This window comes from Lasiodiplodia theobromae, assembly GCF_012971845.1.
Source record: "Lasiodiplodia theobromae strain AM2As chromosome Unknown scaffold_41, whole genome shotgun sequence".
NCBI classification, from domain to species: Eukaryota; Fungi; Ascomycota; class Dothideomycetes; order Botryosphaeriales; family Botryosphaeriaceae; genus Lasiodiplodia; species Lasiodiplodia theobromae.
Window position 1 is genome coordinate 305,259 of NW_023336521.1, and position 17,190 is coordinate 322,448.

General features: G+C 54.7%; 8 protein-coding genes across 8 annotated transcripts; 3 read left to right on the plus strand and 5 right to left on the minus strand.

Moving 5' to 3' along the window:
* Positions 1-35: 35 nt before the first annotated feature.
* On the minus strand, positions 36-2,033 carry LTHEOB_10806 (F-box and domain protein; the record flags this gene model as incomplete). The annotated part of the gene is made up of 3 exons (XM_035507492.1): positions 36-606; positions 659-1,264; positions 1,693-2,033. The coding sequence occupies 3 exons, from the start codon at positions 2,031-2,033 to the stop codon at positions 36-38; spliced, it is 1,518 nt and encodes a 505-aa protein (XP_035367161.1).
* A 525-nt stretch (positions 2,034-2,558) lies between these two features.
* Positions 2,559-3,966, plus strand: LTHEOB_10807 (RNA helicase ATP-dependent DEAD-box conserved site; the record flags this gene model as incomplete). The annotated part of the gene is made up of 4 exons (XM_035507493.1): positions 2,559-2,592; positions 2,702-2,845; positions 2,898-3,899; positions 3,956-3,966. 4 exons carry the CDS (start codon positions 2,559-2,561, stop codon positions 3,964-3,966), a joined length of 1,191 nt encoding a protein of 396 aa, XP_035367162.1.
* A 916-nt stretch (positions 3,967-4,882) lies between these two features.
* Positions 4,883-5,164, minus strand: LTHEOB_10808 (putative mitochondrial serine protease Pim1; the record flags this gene model as incomplete). The annotated part of the gene is made up of 1 exon (XM_035507494.1): positions 4,883-5,164. One exon carries the CDS (start codon positions 5,162-5,164, stop codon positions 4,883-4,885), a length of 282 nt encoding a protein of 93 aa, XP_035367163.1.
* A 164-nt stretch (positions 5,165-5,328) lies between these two features.
* LTHEOB_10809 (Kinesin) lies at positions 5,329-6,030 on the plus strand (the record flags this gene model as incomplete). The annotated part of the gene is made up of 1 exon (XM_035507495.1): positions 5,329-6,030. The coding sequence occupies one exon, from the start codon at positions 5,329-5,331 to the stop codon at positions 6,028-6,030; it is 702 nt and encodes a 233-aa protein (XP_035367164.1).
* A 750-nt stretch (positions 6,031-6,780) lies between these two features.
* Positions 6,781-7,727, minus strand: LTHEOB_10810 (Fumarylacetoacetate hydrolase; the record flags this gene model as incomplete). Its single annotated transcript, XM_035507497.1, has 4 exons — positions 6,781-7,202; positions 7,255-7,466; positions 7,518-7,543; positions 7,689-7,727. The coding sequence occupies 4 exons, from the start codon at positions 7,725-7,727 to the stop codon at positions 6,781-6,783; spliced, it is 699 nt and encodes a 232-aa protein (XP_035367165.1).
* Positions 7,728-11,862: 4,135 nt separating this feature from the next.
* Positions 11,863-12,490, minus strand: LTHEOB_10811 (Beta-flanking protein; the record flags this gene model as incomplete). The annotated part of the gene is made up of 2 exons (XM_035507498.1): positions 11,863-12,000; positions 12,053-12,490. 2 exons carry the CDS (start codon positions 12,488-12,490, stop codon positions 11,863-11,865), a joined length of 576 nt encoding a protein of 191 aa, XP_035367166.1.
* Positions 12,491-13,153: 663 nt separating this feature from the next.
* LTHEOB_10812 (Peptidyl-prolyl cis-trans isomerase) lies at positions 13,154-13,937 on the minus strand (the record flags this gene model as incomplete). Its single annotated transcript, XM_035507499.1, has 4 exons — positions 13,154-13,345; positions 13,399-13,536; positions 13,595-13,740; positions 13,871-13,937. The coding sequence occupies 4 exons, from the start codon at positions 13,935-13,937 to the stop codon at positions 13,154-13,156; spliced, it is 543 nt and encodes a 180-aa protein (XP_035367167.1).
* A 954-nt stretch (positions 13,938-14,891) lies between these two features.
* Positions 14,892-16,247, plus strand: LTHEOB_10813 (Zinc finger RING-type protein; the record flags this gene model as incomplete). The annotated part of the gene is made up of 2 exons (XM_035507500.1): positions 14,892-15,046; positions 15,113-16,247. The coding sequence occupies 2 exons, from the start codon at positions 14,892-14,894 to the stop codon at positions 16,245-16,247; spliced, it is 1,290 nt and encodes a 429-aa protein (XP_035367168.1).
* Positions 16,248-17,190: the final 943 nt, after the last annotated feature.

Consider the following 17,190-nt stretch of genomic DNA (forward strand, 5'->3'; position numbering starts at 1 on the left):
GCTCTGACGGGACTCTGCGCCGTGATGCTGCAGAGTCAAGGAACCTCTTCGTCGTCACCACCACCAAATCCGAACGTGAATCCACCCTGGTTTTCACTTTCCGCTGCTTCGTCCCCCCTGACTAGCTCCTCCCACTTGCCCCGCCCTCTGGGTTTCCCTTTCTTCTCCAATTCCTTCATGCCCTCCTCCAAGAGTTCCGGATGCGCCTCTCCCAGCCTCTGGACGAACAGCCCATAGGGATCCGTGACCTCGTCCTTGAAACCGCTTGTCTGCTCCGCTTGGTCCCTCAAAAAACCCAAAACGTCGGCCAGCTTGGCTTGCGGGACGAAATTCTGCGTCAACGCAATGCTCTCGTCAAGATTCAAAACCAGGTGGAACCAGCCTGATGGGACATGGAGAATTTCGCCGGCGTAGCAGATTCCTTCTCGGCAGCCGGGAGTTGCGCGAGCGATTTCGTGGAAAGACAAGAGATACTCCGCAATGCTGAGTGGTGCCGTGATCTCGGACGAGTCTTCTGATAGAATGACTCCTGGCGGCGGAGGGAGGTTCGCCGACGATGGGAACATGAGCCAGTACTTAGAACCAGTCAAAACGGCATTCCACGCGCTGTCGCCGGCATCAGTCAGAGCTAGCTTGTGAGTCATAAAGGATTGCTTACCTAGTAGCATTCGGATCCTTATGGAATGTGCTTCCACTTCTTGCCGGACCCATGATCATCCACCGGCAATCCGGACGTTGATCTCCTAGCACTCCGAAGAGATCTTCGCCAAAACACGCCGGAGCCCAGTACGCAGCATCCTCCTTATCCCGGCCAACTGTGATCTTCATCTTCTCCGCGAAGCTACGATCGAAGAGATAGAGCGGACTCTCATCATTACTGTTGTTCATGTAATCAATATAAGACTTAAGCGGCCAGTCGACAGCTTCAGCACGGAACGGGACATCGGCGTAATTCTCAAGAAGGTGCTGCGTCGTCCACTTTTCAAACACGGGCCATTCTTTGACCGGCCCAGTAAGGATGAAGGGTTTACTCGTCCACTTTGTAGAAAACTCGTCATGTGTCAGATCAGTCATGCGTGGGATCGCGTTTTCGGGTGGAATCCTTGTGGTGTATGGCTTGAGCGAAGTGTATGTGCATTGAAACGGTCGGTAAAGGACGTCAGAAAACAAGCCGGAGCAGTCAATGTGAGCTTCATGAGACTCGGGCATAGAGAGGTAAGTAGAGCGCCACGAGCCGCGCCATTGGAAGTCGGTTTTCTTGGATCTACGCGTTGTTTAGCAAAATGCGGCGGTACTGGATGCTGGGCAGGAGAGTTGGTGTTTTGGATAGAGATGGCGCGCTACGAACGAACTCGGTCAACGGGGAAGGCATCAGCTGCGGTAGATACGATGACTCTTGTCTCCTTTTACAATGACTCATCCACTATGACGTGGGACAGATATCTGTTCGCGAGCTGTTGGGATCACCTTTCGTGCGCGTGGTCTAGAGGCGCAAGGTCGCCCAAGAGAATAAAAGAAAGAAAAAGGCCTTTATCCAGTACTCTGAGAAGCCAGAATTGACTAGGATGTGCGTAATGGAAAGAGAAGGGGATATGAAATCTGCATGGTGTGCTGACGGCGTCGTGAAAGGAAGTGCTCAGTGCGCATGAAGGAGTAGGGGCAGTGAAGGAGACGATGCTACGCGAGACTTACTCTGTGAACAAAGCCCTCCACAACTCATCAAATCTTGTGAATGCATACAAGGCCTTACATGTGCCTCCCAGACGAAGCAGGGCGGGCGCATCCAAACATTCAAGAAATTGCGCCAAGAGCTCGTCTGGGAGGATGGAAAAATACCCTGCTTTGGCTTTCAGATTGGCATTTGCTGTCAGAGCATTGCCCGCTGGCTTAATGCCGAGCGGGTGCGGGGGGATGACAGCGGGCTCTTCGTCGCTGCTCGGGTCTAGCGCATCAAGGCGCAGCCTTTTTGCTGGCCTCGCCAATTCAGTGGCGGCAGCTGCATAGCCGTCGACGGGCACGGCGGAGGGCGCCATTGTTCGTCAGGTGAATGGGTTGCGCTGAAAGCGGGCGAAGGATATTTTTTCGGTGTGCAACCACCCCTGGCAAGGCGCAGCGGCAACGACACCGAGAGGGTGGCGAGAGCGCAACGCAGCGGGCGGCAATTTCTGATGACTGGTTCGGGCGCCTTTGCAAAAAGCCTGCAGGCGACTGAGTAAGCTGCTAGGCGTGAACCTTGGGCCTGGCACACGCGCAAACGTTGCCGCATGCCCTCCGCGCTAGCGCCTCGCTAATTGGCTGCCCGCCTCTCTACAAAAACTTTTAACGACTGTCCGCCCGCCCTCCTCCACCGTCCATCAAACACACACATCCAAACACACGAACAACCCCTAGATATCCCTACGACTCTCGCCATCGAGAGTCCGGTATCTAGTTTTCAACGTCACACGAGTTTCGCACGACCGCGGCCCCTTGCGCCCGTCCCTACGCTCGCGTAGCCCCACCAAACGACTTTTCGATCACAGCGCAGCGCCTGTGATCCCCCAACACCGACCGCAAACATGGCTGACAAGGGTCTTGAGGAGGTTCCTGAGGGTATGTCCATCCTGGCGAGCGTCCCACGGGCATGCGCTCGTGGCTGCGCACCACCGCCGCACGTCCGCTTGGTTATGGTTACGCATACTTACGGTCGCCACGTCTGCAGGTCAGATCGAGTCCAACTACGATGAGACCACCGACTCGTTCGATGCGATGAACCTCAAGGCGGAGCTCCTCCGCGGTGTTTACGCGTACGGTTTCGAGCGTCCCTCTGCTATCCAGCAGCGCGCCATCATGCCCGTCATTAAGGGTGAGGTACCCCGCAGCACGACCCTCTAGGGCGCCAGACTGATAAAAACCAGGCCACGACGTGATTGCGCAGGCCCAGTCCGGTACTGGCAAGACCGCCACTTTCTCCATCTCCGTCCTCCAGAAGCTCGATGCCAACATCAAGGAGTGCCAGGCCCTCATCCTCGCCCCCACCCGTGAGCTGGCCCAGCAGATCCAGAAGGTCGTCGTCGCCATCGGCGACTTCATGAACATTGAGTGCCACGCCTGTATCGGCGGTACCAGCGTTCGTGAGGACATGAAGGCTCTCCAGTCCGGCGTCCAGGTCGTCGTCGGTACCCCTGGCCGTGTTCACGACATGATCCAGCGTCGTGTCCTGAAGACCGACGCCATGAAGATGTTTGTCCTCGACGAGGCCGACGAGATGCTTTCCCGCGGTTTCACGGAGCAGATCTACGACATCTTCCAGCTTCTGCCCCAGTCCACCCAGGTCGTCCTTCTCTCCGCTACCATGCCCCAGGATGTCCTTGAGGTTACGACCAAGTTCATGCGCGACCCCGTCCGTATTCTCGTCAAGAAGGCCGAACTCACCCTCGAGGGTATCAAGCAGTTCTACATTGCCGTCGAGAAGGAGGACTGGAAGCTGGACACGCTGTCGGATCTCTACGAGACCGTCACTATTACTCAGGCCGTCATCTTCTGCAACACCCGCAGAAAGGTCGACTGGCTCACCGACAAGCTCACTGCCCGTGACTTCACCGTCTCGGCCATGCACGGCGACATGGACCAGGCGCAGCGTGACGTCATCATGAAGGAGTTCCGCTCTGGTTCTTCCCGTGTCCTGATTGCCACCGACCTTCTGGCCCGTGGTATCGACGTCCAGCAGGTCTCGCTGGTCATCAACTACGACCTGCCCGCCAACCGCGAGAACTACATCCACCGTATCGGCCGTGGTGGTCGTTTCGGTCGTAAGGGTGTTGCCATCAACTTCGTCACCGCCGACGACGTCCGCATGATGCGTGAGATTGAGCAGTTCTACAGCACCCAGATCGAGGAGATGCCCATGAACGTTGCTGGTAAGTTTTCGCCGCTGTATGATCCAAGGCAACCGACGACTGACTCTGCGCTCCAGATCTCATTTAAACGATTTCTTCACGATTGTAGACTACGAACCCTGATGACGACGGTTTTGGTGATTCCCCTTTTTCATTGAGGCACTCGTCAAAGGGCACGGTGGTCTTTTCCTGGAGCGGCTCGGGAGCTGCCCAAAAAAAGCTGAGACCTTGGGGCCGGAAGTCTTTGCATCTCGGCGTTAGTGCTTCGTGTCAAAATGCTTTTCTCAAAACGGTTGCAGTTTAGAAAAGGCGAGTCGTCAGTTGATGAATTTTTCCTACGACCTAGGCTTTCTTTACATCGGCTCTGGCTTTGTATGTAGGGATTGCTTGTGTATGGTCGTCTTGGCGCGTTTGTGGATATCTGTCCACGAATAGACGTGCTTGAGATGACGGTAATGCTCTCCTATTTCCTTAATAGATGGTTCCAATTTCAACCGAGTTGTGTAAGTGAGGTGCACGTCAAGCATGTGACGTCTTGTGCAAATGAAGCGAGCTCTCACCCCATCATACAAGACTTGTCAAAGCAATGTCTTCTTTTCAAGACGTCTGCTTCGTGCATGCTGGTTGGTCGGCGCGCGCGGGGTGTGACTGCCGGAATGGGCAATCTCTGTTGCACCTCCCACTTCTGTTGCCCGACCTCACTTCCTCTCTCCCCACCAATCATCCCCAATCTGCATCTTCACCTGCGCTGCGGCTCGTCGCTCAAAGTCGCACCGTCGAAAATACCAGACTTTCTCCAGGTGATTTCAGCGTCCCATCGCTGCGCCCGGCCTCGTTCCACTTGCTGCGTCTGGCTTTGAGGTTCCGTTACCCACTGGAGTCCCACGGCGCTCACTCGCCGCCATACAGATCAGAATTCCATTCGGCAGCCGTGGCCTGACCCGATCATCACCAAACGGTTTATGTGGGTCGGACTTCCGGTCCTTCGGGGCGCGCGTCGATTGTTAGCTCGCCCTCAGCCACGGTTCCGCCTCGTGCTCAGGCTCCTCGTCCGGCTCGGGCGCCTTTTGTGGGTCTGTTCTAGGCTGCTCCTGACCTTGATCACCTGGCGGATCATCATTACCATCACACAGCTTCTCCTGGTTGTCCAGTGGATCATTATCCAGGTCCAGATCGGTTGGGTTTGCTTGAAGATTCTGAAGTGTCAATTCTTCATCCGTCGCGCTCAGTGGAAGCTCCAAAGAGCGCACAAGAAGGAGGCAGAAGCCCGTGAGAGGGCTATGCATGGGAATAGAGCTCTTGGTGAGGGACGCACTTTGGCTCCAAGTTGTGAATCGCGACGACACAGTGTGGATTCTCCGGCTGCTCTCCGCTGAACTTGGCACGTAGCTTCGTACCAACCATTCACTTCTGCCGCAACTGCCACAGTATCTTGGCCCGCTGAACCAATATGGCGTCTGCCTCCGACGAGGGGAAAATTCTCCTGTATTATCAACAGACCAAAAGAGAGCACCAGTACCTCAAGAAAAAGACAGAGCAATTCACCGAGTCCTTGAGAAAAGTCGAAGCCATGTACGAAGCTACGCAAGATCACGAGCTACGAATGAACGACATGGACACGAAGTTCACCGCGCTTGCTAAAGATGATGAAACTTTGAAAGAATCCTTTAGGAAGATGAGTTCAGATAACCATGCACGATTTGATAGGACCTCTCTGGAATTGCAGGGCCTTTGGCGCAAAGTCTTACGCCTTGAAGCCTTGGAGAAAGAACATGGGACTCGCGTCCATAATAATGGCACTATACTCCGTGACATTCAGCACAAGCTTGCACAACTCGATAAGGCCGTGGACGACTTGTCCAAATCAAAGAGCAAGATAACCAAACGTCCTGATCATCCGGAGATAAGTCGTTTGGCGAAGGAACTTGAGTCTCTGCACGGGTTGGTGAACGACCAGAACGAAAGTCTACAAACGCTCATGAAGGACATTGACGAAGCAAGACAAGTAGTTCAACAAGCAGGCAAGGGAGTCTCACGAGCAACAGCAAAATTAGAACTGCCTGATACACGGCCAAGACCAGAGCCGGAGAGCACTGTTCAGCCGCAGACGCCCACACCTACTGCGCCGAGAAAACCAGTCGGAAGATCGTGAGTTCCGGTTCGAGATGCGCAATGTTCTAAGCGGCTAACGAGAATCGCTAAATTAGCCAACAAGTACATAGTTCAAGGTTATCGAAGAGACACACTATCATCTCGCCGAGGCGGGCGAAAAGGCAATCGCAACGATACACAACGTCAGGGCCAGCGCAGACTCCATCTCGTACATTGAACAAAGTTGCCAAGGGCCTTTCAAGTTCGACTGCACAGCCGTCAAGCTATGCGAATAGCCCGGTCTCCAAGAGATATCAAGTGCCATCAGAGCGATCATTCTTCGATGCCGCTACTCGAAAATTGGAACGACTCACTGCAAAGAAAAGTGCACAAGCGCCTTCTCAATCTCAGATGGACGCAATTTTGAGCGGTGACGGAAATGCAGCACCAATGCATCCATCCAGCCAGAGGTCACTGATGCTTCACATGAACCAGTCGTACCCGCACATTCCAGGGCTTTCACGATTGTCCGAGTCCAATGACGTGATGGGCTTCAGACCGGACACAGATCAGCGCGGAAGATCGACCCTCACTAGTCAGAAGCAAGATCGGGGATACCACAATGGCCCTGTAGAGAATGCAGCACAACAAGAGCAGGGACATCGCAAGCCACCTATTCTGGTGCCTCAACCACCCAAGAGGAAGAAGCGCGAGCTGCCACCTATGAAGCCCTTGCCACCTTATGAAAATTGAACAAGTTCGGGTTTAACATGATCAAGGAAGTATATTTCATTTCTGTGGCGTTTTGGGGTTATGTCTCCTTGAACTCATAGAGACCTTCGCGATCCTTTACATCTACCTCCAAGCGCGCCAGCTCCTTGTCGCCATACTTGAGAGCGGCCTTCATGATGTCACCGGTAGTGACTGGGCCTACGCCCTTGGGGGTGCCGGTAAGGACGATGTCGCCCTTCTCGAGTTTCATGACTTTGCTAATATCAGATAAGATGCGGGGGATCCTGAACAGCATCAAATCGGTGTTGTCTGACTGCTTCACCTGGTCGTTGACAGTGAGGCTCAGGTGTGCTTTGTGCGGATCTGGAATGGCGGACTTGGGGACGGGGCCGGCGAGGGGGAGAAAAGAGTCGAAGCCCTTTGCTATGGACCACGGGAGACCCTTCTTCTTTGCTTCGTCTTGCACGTTACGAGCGGTCATGTCGATGGCGAGGAGATAGGCTAAAAGCATGGTTAGCAATCGACATTGTAGCGGGTTGAAAAGCATGCACACCTTCAATCGAGTCCAAAGCGCCCTTTTCGTCGTCCGGGTGCAGGTCCCGCAGCGTTTTGCCCATGACCAAGCCAAGTTCGACCTCGTAGTGCATGGAGACGCCGCGCGGCCGCAGGAGAGGGCCTTCGCCGGGGAGAAGGATAGACGAGGGGGGCTTCAGGAAGAAGAAGGGCTGCTTGGGCCGCTGGTTGTTGAGCTCCTTGATATGGTCGCTAACGTGTGTTGGTCAACTGTTTCGTCTGAAAAGGCTAGGAGGGGCGCACGCATAGTTGCGGCCGATGCACATGACCTGTTAGTAGTCGCCGAGGTGTTAGCAGAGGGTCCAATTGCTTGGAAAGGGCTCAATGGCTGCGCCCGCGCGGACGGCGAGGTCGTGGGGTGGGGGAGCTCGGCGCGACGCGACGCGCCGCGCGCGTTGCTGCCGGATGACATACCTTGCGGCAGTTGTTTCTAATAGCGTTGAGGGTGGCCATGGCTGAAAGGCTCTAAGAATGTCTTCTCCGCTCTTAGGAGGAGGAATTGGGAAGGGGGGGAGGAGAGATGTTGCGGTTCGGAGGTGCACCGTTCGTTCGGCGTATCGCCGACGTTCCCCGCGAACGGAGATTCGGTTGATGGTGACGCGGACCGGTGCCCAGCAGGGTGCACGGGCCTGGGGAGGACGGGAGAGGAAGGGAAAGTTCTTGTATTGCAAGACGTCGTAAATACAATATTGCGTGGTTTAAAAAGGCTGGTCAATTCACCAAATAGCCACCGGGATGCTTCCCGATTCTACGGGTCGGCATCCGATCGTCAGGAGTGCACGGGCCTGTGGGATGGTTTATTTAGTTGCATGTGGGCGCTGCAGTCGCACCTAGCATAGATTTGTTTTCCGGTGTAATTGAGACCTGTGAACTGCAAAAGACAACGCTGCTAACTTCGATTGATGACGTCATCCGTATAGCTACAGTCTTCTATTCGGAACCCTTGTCATAGACATTCTGCTGGAGGAAGGTGCTGTGTCACAGTAAGAATGGGAAATGCCGGGGCGGAGAAGTCGACACGTCCATTCCGACGTAAATATCCCATACATCTATAAATAACACATTCAGGTAGGGCGTTCAGCCTCAGCTACACCCCAACCCCCACGGAGCCTGTTGTGACATTTCACATACTTCTTGGCTAGGGCACGGTAGACTACTGGCTGGATGAAGAGTTGAATCTGTACAACCCCTGCTGCTTTTAGTGAGGCCTCCCAATATTTGGGGGCAATGCTCGCATCTGTACGGCAGTGCTCGACGCATGTTCGGGCTTGCATGGACAGCAGCACGATTTATGCAGTGCATTCATGCAACTACCGCCTTGAAGAAGTCTGCTTTATGTTAATGGGAACCCGTGGTTAGCTTGATAGTAGTTTTCTTAGCGGTTGGTTGCAAGGCTTTCGATTGACACAAGGTCTAAATCAAGATGAATTCCTACTAGTCTTGTTGGAAGACTATCTTTCTAAACAGAAGCTATATACTGTACCTTGTTCTAGGGTTCTCAGATTAAGATACTAATACATAAAACACTTCGAAAAAAGAAAGTCGAGCTTCATATATAGCATTATTATGATTAAAAGGGATTCAAGGCCGAACTGGTCCGATACCACATAACTTAAGATGGGATGAGCTCTGTTTTTTAAGGTCTGCCGCTATATGTCTTGTTCTAATCAAGATGAATGTACAGACTATTAACAATGTCTATAATAAATGAGCCTGATCATAAACAGACAGTTTATTTCTGAAATAGCTGTTACTGTTACATAAGCTCGTCCACGATGCTTTCAGCGCCAGAATATATATATAGCTTTCCCGCCCCTCGGCTCCCCTCCTCCTAGAACTCCCCAACTTTACTTCCTTTTCTGAGGAGACCAAAGTTGTATCCCCCTGTTTTCCGCCCTCTTTTTCTGTCTGACACGACTACGGTATGGCCGAAGCTGTTGGTTTCATCGCAAGCGTGGCCACGCTCGTCGAGGTTGCTCTCAAGCTCGAAAGACTGATAAGCAGGCTACATGATGCACCGGATGAGCTTCTTGCTCTTTCCAACGAGATTGCTGATCTGCGATTCCTCTTTGCCGACACCGAAAAAGTGATTCGTGGCAGTCCGGATTCCGAGCCCAGATTCTCAAAAACCCTCGACGATGCTGCCTGCCGGATCAAAGACGTTGATTCATTTCTTCAAACCGTTGATACTGTAGCTGTCAAGGTTGTGGATCGAATGACTTGGTTCCGCTACAAACCCAAAGTTTGCCGCTTACAGTCTGCGCTCCGGGAATCAAGACTTCATTTGGCAGCTCTTCTCGGCCTCGAAACATTGTCAGTGAACTTTCTTATTCCCAAACATACCTGGCACCCGTCCTCATCCCTCGTTGCTACAGATCGACCATCCGAAGAGTTGAAAATCTGGTACAAGCTGTGCAGGTCACTCTATCTACATCGGCGTACACGGCTGAGAGCACACATGATGCGACCGTCAAAAGGACGAGTGTTTTGTGGCCCAGTGGCGGACAAGCTCAACGCTCAGCATCCGATCCATCGACTCCAGCTTCTCATAGCACTGTGACTTTGAAACACCATTTTGGCCTGCAGCGGAGAGCTTGCTGCAGATGCAAGTGTCACAGAAAGCCACAGAACCTCTCGCTCAATAACCGGTTCCTCGGGTCTCTCTTTGTGGGGTATAGTAATATTCCTTTCTCATCTGGGGGCTGTTCTGGAGGGCTCTGTCCGGAAACATGCAAGAACCGGTCAACTGAAATCTCAGTGACCTACTATTTCCCCTCTTCGGTGATGGGGAAAGCCTTAAAGGTTGCATTCGCTTCATCTTCGTTCTCGGGTCCATCGTTCTCTTTGACTCTTTGGAACATCAGAGCAAGTGGATCACCTTGGTTCAGGCATGCCCAAGACGGAAACATCGATGGGCTTAAAGTACTCTTGGAATCAGGATCCGCTCGGCTTACAGACGTGGATGAGGACGGTCAATCAGCGTTAAATGTAAGAGTCACTGAGACTGCTGTGTTGGAACGCATTTGATTGGCCTTGCACTCCAGCCTCAAAAATCCCCCATTCCTCCAATGACAGTTAGCCAATGTAAGTGCAATGCATAGTTGGCGTTCGACAACGATCACACTCATGTTTGCGAATGGCTCCTGCAGACCGGTGCAGATTCCTCTCATGTGGACAACTACGGCTGGTGGGTGAGAAGTTAAACATTGGATGATAGCCTATACTGATGGAAGTAGGTCGCTCTCTGGATACGTGCGTATGGAGTACATCTTGTTCCGACTGCGCAATTTGCCCCATACACCTGTTCAGAAGTATTTCCTTTCCAACGCTGCCTCTTTGGACGAAGAATGGTACCTTCTTGAAACCCATAGGGCAGTCCTCAAGATGACTTCAAAGCCCTTATCGGACGCCGTACTGGAGCCACATTCAGATATCGATGCGACAGATGCGTACGGAAGAACTGCTGTGTGGTGAGCAGCATTCCTCGACGATACTGAATCTGTCAAGACTCTTCTCGAGCACGGGGCGGATCCCAACATCAAGGACGACGTCTTGGGAATGAATGTGTTCCATTGTGCAGCCGTGACAGGCCAATCGTTCCATACCTGGGAAGCACTGCTCAAGTACGGCGCAGACGTAACCGCCGTGAGCAGACGCCACCAGACCATCCTCCACTTGATCATGTATCGCCTGGGTAGGAGCTTCGTTTGGGGGAATGGATGCCATCATGAGCTCCTACGGTTTATGGAGCACTGTCTGGATCTGGGTCATCCATTGGACTTGCAGGACTGGCTTGGCGACACCATCTTGTCTAAGGCAGTCCAGAACAGCAGCCACCATGTTGTTGCATTTTTGCTTGACCGTGGCGTCGACTATACAATCAGCGACAACTGTGGCAATGGCTTGCTACATTCAGCCGCTTCCAAGGCGGATGCGACGACTATGAATGTGCTGGCGGCGCACGGGCTTTCAAGGATCGACATCTCTCTCAAAAATCGTTGTGGGCAGACAGCCCTTGATCTTTTTAGATCATGCAAAGGGGGAAGGACGCCCGAAGAGATCAAAGCGTTCTACTACATGTGGAATGAAGTATCTTCTAAGGCAAGGCTCCCGGATCTCGGTGAGTCCGTGCCTGGCATTGCTGTTATGCCGGATGGCGAGGAAGAATCAGCTACGGCTGAGCAGCAGGAGGATCGGCAAGTCGAGGATGCAATTGAACTGGACAGTGAGGCCGATGATTAAGGTACAATCGAATTGAACAGCGAGGGCGAGGACGAAGGTGGAGGCTTGTTCATAAATGCTCTGTATGGTAAAATGCCATCGTCTAGTGTTCATTCGAGGCGATAGCTATCCGGCGGACTCCTAGAGAGTGATGTTGAGCATGTAACGACCATTCCACAAATATCTCAGGCCGGTTTGCACTTCGCAAATCATTGTGTTGGGGGAAATCTCCTGGAACTTGGTTCCGCAGAGGGCTCTTTTGATTTACATGGTGCGTTGATCGTTCATTCAATCTCGTTAAAGCCAGCGATACCAGTACAGCCGGCGGTCAGAATTCCTGTACAGGAAAAAAGATGGACTCTTAAATCTACAAGAACTTGCTGGCAAGACCCATCAGGCCGCTGGGCTTGCTTCCACCGGAGCTGCTGTTGTCGGACTTCAGATACATCTTCAGGGCCATCTGAGCGGCCTGCTGGACGGCACCTTGCTTGCTGGCGCTCGAGTCCTAGGTATTTCGTCAGCAACCACAATTGAAGTATTGTCGTGGGCTCGCTCACGGTCTTGCCCTGAGCGCTCTGCTCATCAAACAGCTTGCTCGCCTGGGCCATGGCCAGGCCGAGGAACTGGCTCTTGCTGCTCTTGCCCTCGCCCGAGCTACTGTTGAACATCTTGAGCGCCTGCATGGCTGCGGCGGCGCCAAGGTTGCTCTCGGTGGCCTGATGGCTGCTGTCGCTGCCGCCACCGCCGTAAAACTTCCTGTGCTGGTTGACGGCATCGTCCTCGTCCAAATCCTCGTCCTTCAGACTCTGCTTCTTGCCCGACAGCAGGCCGAGAGCAGTGCTGAACAGCGAGCTGTCGCCGCTGCCCTCGGAGTGCGAGGCCGCATGCCTCTCGGCCTCCCGGTAGTCCTCGTCGTCCGAGTCGTCGTAGCGGCGGCCGCTGTAGTAATCATCGCGGGCACCGCCGCGGCTGCCGTGTTCCTCGTGGTAGGACATTGTGGTCTATCGGTGATGGTTTTGGTTAGCTATGTGTTGAGTTATAGGGGTCGCTGCGGGGTAGCTCCGCGGCCGGCTGCTGAGAAAGTTTCGAGAAGAGGGGCACTCACCGAGCGATCAGAGGTGGAGATGGCGAAGAGTTGGTGGAGCAAAAGTAGGCTTGGGGGGTTCAATGGATGGGGAGTGAGAGGGAAAGGTGTTTGAATCTCTCGCTCGGAGGATGATGTGTTCCGTTGTTACGGGCTGCCTGATCGACAGCTTGGGTAGGTAGCGGGGCTACGGCGTGAATGACGCAGGCGCTCGTGGCTCGTGCCAAGTCCGGCGCGTCACCTGCGACTGAGCGCCGCGCCCTCCACGCGCCGCGCACGGGAGCCTGTTTATGCATAATACCCTCACGATGTGGTCTGATGGTGAAACGCTTTTGGACGCAGCTTGTATTTCGGGGAGCCATGCTCGCTGCTCCATCCAATTAGGTTGTGTCTCTGCTGCTCCTCTGCCGACAAGGCATACATTCCCTGATGCTTCCCCAGCCGTCCCTCCGCCTAGAGCCAATCGTGCAATGATCGTCACGGCTATGGTGCCGGGCTGCAGGGCTGAGTAGGGAGGGTCCGGTGCCGGGCCCCGACCAGAGCAAGAATAATGGTCCTATCCTAAGGTGGCGCGTTACATCTCTCCGCATTGCGCAATCACTACGTCCTGCGTCGGCTTCTCCCGCTGCGTGCGCGTGTTCTCAATCTTTTTGGCCACGTCCATGCCCTCGACCACCTGCCCAAAGACGACGTGCTTGTTGTTCAAGAACGGCGTGGGCACCGTGGTGATGAAGAACTGGCAGCCGTTGGTATCGGGCCCAGAGTTCTGCATGCGCCATGTCAGTTCCGTGACCTGCAGGTGATGCAATCCTGCCTTACCGCCATGCTCAGCAGGCCTTCGCGATCATGCTTCAGCGAGAAATTCTCGTCGGCAAACGCACGGGTGCCGTAGATGCACGTCGATCCAGTGCCGTCACCGTTGAGGAAATCACCGCCCTGGATCATGAATTCCTTGATCTGCACGGCTGCCGTCAGCAAAACAGGAAACCGTACGCGCTCGTGCAAGGCTGCTCACCACGCGGTGGAACTTGCAGCCCTTGTAGCCCTGGGGGCGACCATGCTGGTTCTTGGTCTCGCCAGTGCAGAACTGGCGGAAGTTCTCAGCAGTGCGCGGGACTACATCTTTGAATAGCTCCATCTTAATGCGGCCGAGGGGCTCGCCTGTGCCGCGTCTGTATCAGCATGGCTGGGCGGTGCCGAAGCAAGGGATCTGGGGGCGGAGCAAGGCGCAAAGACAACGATGAGACATTGGTGTTGAAGAAATGAATTAACGGCGAGGCAGAAAGCTTACCTCCGAGCGTGATGTCGAAGAACACGACGGGGTTGTCGGGATGCCGTTTCTGCACGGGACTGGCCATGTTGGTAGTGGTGGTGGCTGTGTAGTGTGGGATCGCGCGAAAAGCGGAAGGTCTGCAACGGGACGCTGGGACCAAAAACGCACGCCGATTGATTCTAGCTGATATGCGAGCTTCGGTGCTTCGGTGTATTCTTTTCGGCGGCACCTGCGCTGGGGATGCGCATCAAGAAGGCCCGGGCGCAGCCCCCATCCGCCCGCATCATTGTCAGTGTCGCAAGTTGACGGCACACGCGAGCGAGCGGGCTGCCTGACGGGCGGTTTCACCAGCCGCTTACTCTGCGGGTGCCCGCGCGCCGCCCCCCAGAGAAGACGCAACAGGTGTAATTTTCACACGACCGCCCGCCCGCTGATCTTCGCCGCTCGCAGCACGCCCACCGGCTCCATCGCCGCAGCCCTTGTAGCCCCAAGGCCCAGCAGCCGCGCCGGCGAACGCCTCCGCTTTCCAACTACTTGACTACGCCGGCCCCCGCTCACGCTTTCTCTCTTCCTCCTCTCACCCACGGCGCGCATGCCGATCACCCTGCCGCGAAACGCCCTCCACTGCGTCCGGCCTCGGCCTGGCTATTTTTTTCAGTCGCATTCCCGCGTCGCCACTGTCGCTGTCGCTTATCGCTCTCGCCAGCCTGCGCCCGCGAACAGCAATCAAAGCCGTCACCACCCGTGCTAGGCCTCTCGGATCCTGCCACTCCGCGCCACTGCCTGCTGTCTGGCCTCTCGGTCGCCCAGTCCCCGCTTAACGTACTGGGGCCTTGATCCGATCGCCAACCGGTGATCTGCGCCGTACCACGACATTGTGACCGGCATCGTCCCTATTGTCAGCGCAAGGACCGACTCCTACCAACCCCTCGTTCGCACGCCTTACTATATGGTCGCGCGAGACCTAGCCACTCCCCTATAGGGCCTTCTTGTCGCTACTTGACGGCGCTTGCCCTATGTGTCGCGACCGTCGGCCACGATGAGTTCTCAGTCGACATCGTCCAGCGCCCCGGCCACCACCACCACCGCGAGCAACAATGGAAACAATGGCAACAGCGGAGGTGGCGGTCCAACCAACTCGCCCCTCCTCTTCTTTGTCGCCCTGGGCTTTGGTGTCGTGTTTACGAATCTCTGGTGAGCCACCAGCGCGGCCCGACGTCGGCCTTCTGGTAGGAGGTGAGGCTGATGCATTCATCATAGGATCATTGTTGGCGTGAAGTACTGCTTCCGCTACAACCAGCGGAGTCGACTCGCCCGACAGGCTGGCGGCGATGCCGAGATTGATCTCGCTGCCATGCAGCAGCCGCCGCGTCGTCGCAGGAGAGAAAAGAAATTGATGACGATGGACGAGGTCAATGAGCGCTTCCCTTTGATGAAGTACAAGATGTGGCGCGCTTCTCGCGAGCGCGAAGGCCTGTCCACCGCCGGAGGGATATCCGCGGCACCCAGCCGCCCTGCGAGCGTTAAGAATGCAGAGGGCGCTGTTGCTGCTGCTGGTGATAGCCGTGCTTCTGAAGACCTGGAGAAAAGAATTTCCCAGCCACCGGCCGATCAACCAACGCCGTCTTCCGCCGATGGGCCCGCTAAAGCTAACGAACAGCAACCGGAAACCAATCAGCTGACTTCTGCCGAGAAGAACCTGGAGCTGGAGAAATGCAAAACTGTCGCGAGTACCGTGGAAGAACCCAACAAAGGCCAGGAATCTGTTCACGACGACGACGACGATGAGGACGACGACCCTATAAGGACCGCTACACCCCCGGAGCTTCTGCAGAGTCCTGGCGATACTTGCGCAATTTGCCTTGAAGAGCTCGAAGACGACGACGATGTGCGCGGTTTGAAATGCGGCCATGCATTCCACGCCGGATGTCTTGACCCGTGGTTGACGAGTCGTCGCGCATGCTGCCCGCTGTGCAAGGCTGATTACTACGTCCCCAAGCCTAAGCCTGAGGGCGAACAAAATCCGGATTCCTCTGGTCGGCGGAGTCAAGGTCTCCGGATGCCTCAGGCCCCTCAGTCGGTGTGGATTGGGACTCGGTCTGCGTTGCCTGGTCGCGGCGGTCGCACTATGGTCTTTGCTCGTTCCAACGAAGACGAGTCTCGTCGAAGTCGTCGGGCTCGTGAGGCAAACGCTCATCAATCACAGGAACGACGTCAGCAGCAGAATCAACAGCAATCAACAGAGGGCGGCACTGGAATTGGCGCGAGGATAAGGAATCTTCGCCCGACGATGCCGACAATCAGCAACCCGTTCGCTCGCCGCCAGCAGAATGCCGGCAATGATGGGAACTCCACCGGACCGTCACCGAGCCAGCTGGAAGCTGGTACGAGATGATGTAACTGGCCACACTTTGTGCATATACGCGGTCCATTGCAAAAGTTCCGGGCATCTTGCAGCTCAGCTGGTCCTCTATGGCATTATGCGTGTCAATGTCTTGCTTCAAGAGCGCTTGACGTCGCATTCCTCCGGATTACTACTTCACGATATTCACGGCTCATCCTTTCTCTCTGTACTACTCACGAGCTGTTTTGAGGGCTTATCAGTCCCCACCCCGTTAGCGCGCTCTCCTCCGATTTTCGGCACAGCAGGCCCACAACGGTTGCATTTAGTTATGGTGTGGTTTGCTTTTCTTTTTTTCTACGGACTATCTGCACTTGCATGGCCGGATTCTCTCTTTAGTCATTGGCGAAGGTTATGGCTTTTATGGGTTCAGTTTTCATCTTCTTTCGAGCGGGGTTCACGTTCTTCGCAACTAGATACCCACTTCAGCACACTCACCCCTCTGCAGCCCTGGCGAAGTGCAGGCAAACGGTAAATTGCCGTAGCGAGCACCAAATCTGCTCACAGAAAATGAATTGAGGCAAGATTGCGCGTTGTGCAATCAACAGCCAAGGCTTTTTTTCAGTGCTGCGCAGGATTGAGGGTGCGAAGTATCGGAGAGCATAAGGCGGTGATGGGACGGGAGGTACGGAGTGCTGGGTTCAACATGAGGAAAAACGGTACCAGGGTTCGGGGCCAGCGTGGCAGCGTGGCAGCGAGTGGGTTAGGACTTTTGCTTTTGGGGGTTTTTCATTACGCTTCATGTACATTATAGATCGACGCGGAAAAGGGAGTAATGGGCTTGTCAATGCTGTGCCAAGTAACTCTTTTGTATTTCTCGGCGACTGCATTGGGAGGATCGTCAGGGGCGACGCGTAACAAACTTGACTCGTATCTGCGTTCGGAAAACGGTTGGTGGTGTTGAGGCGCAATTACAAGTCCCGAACGGGACTAGCGG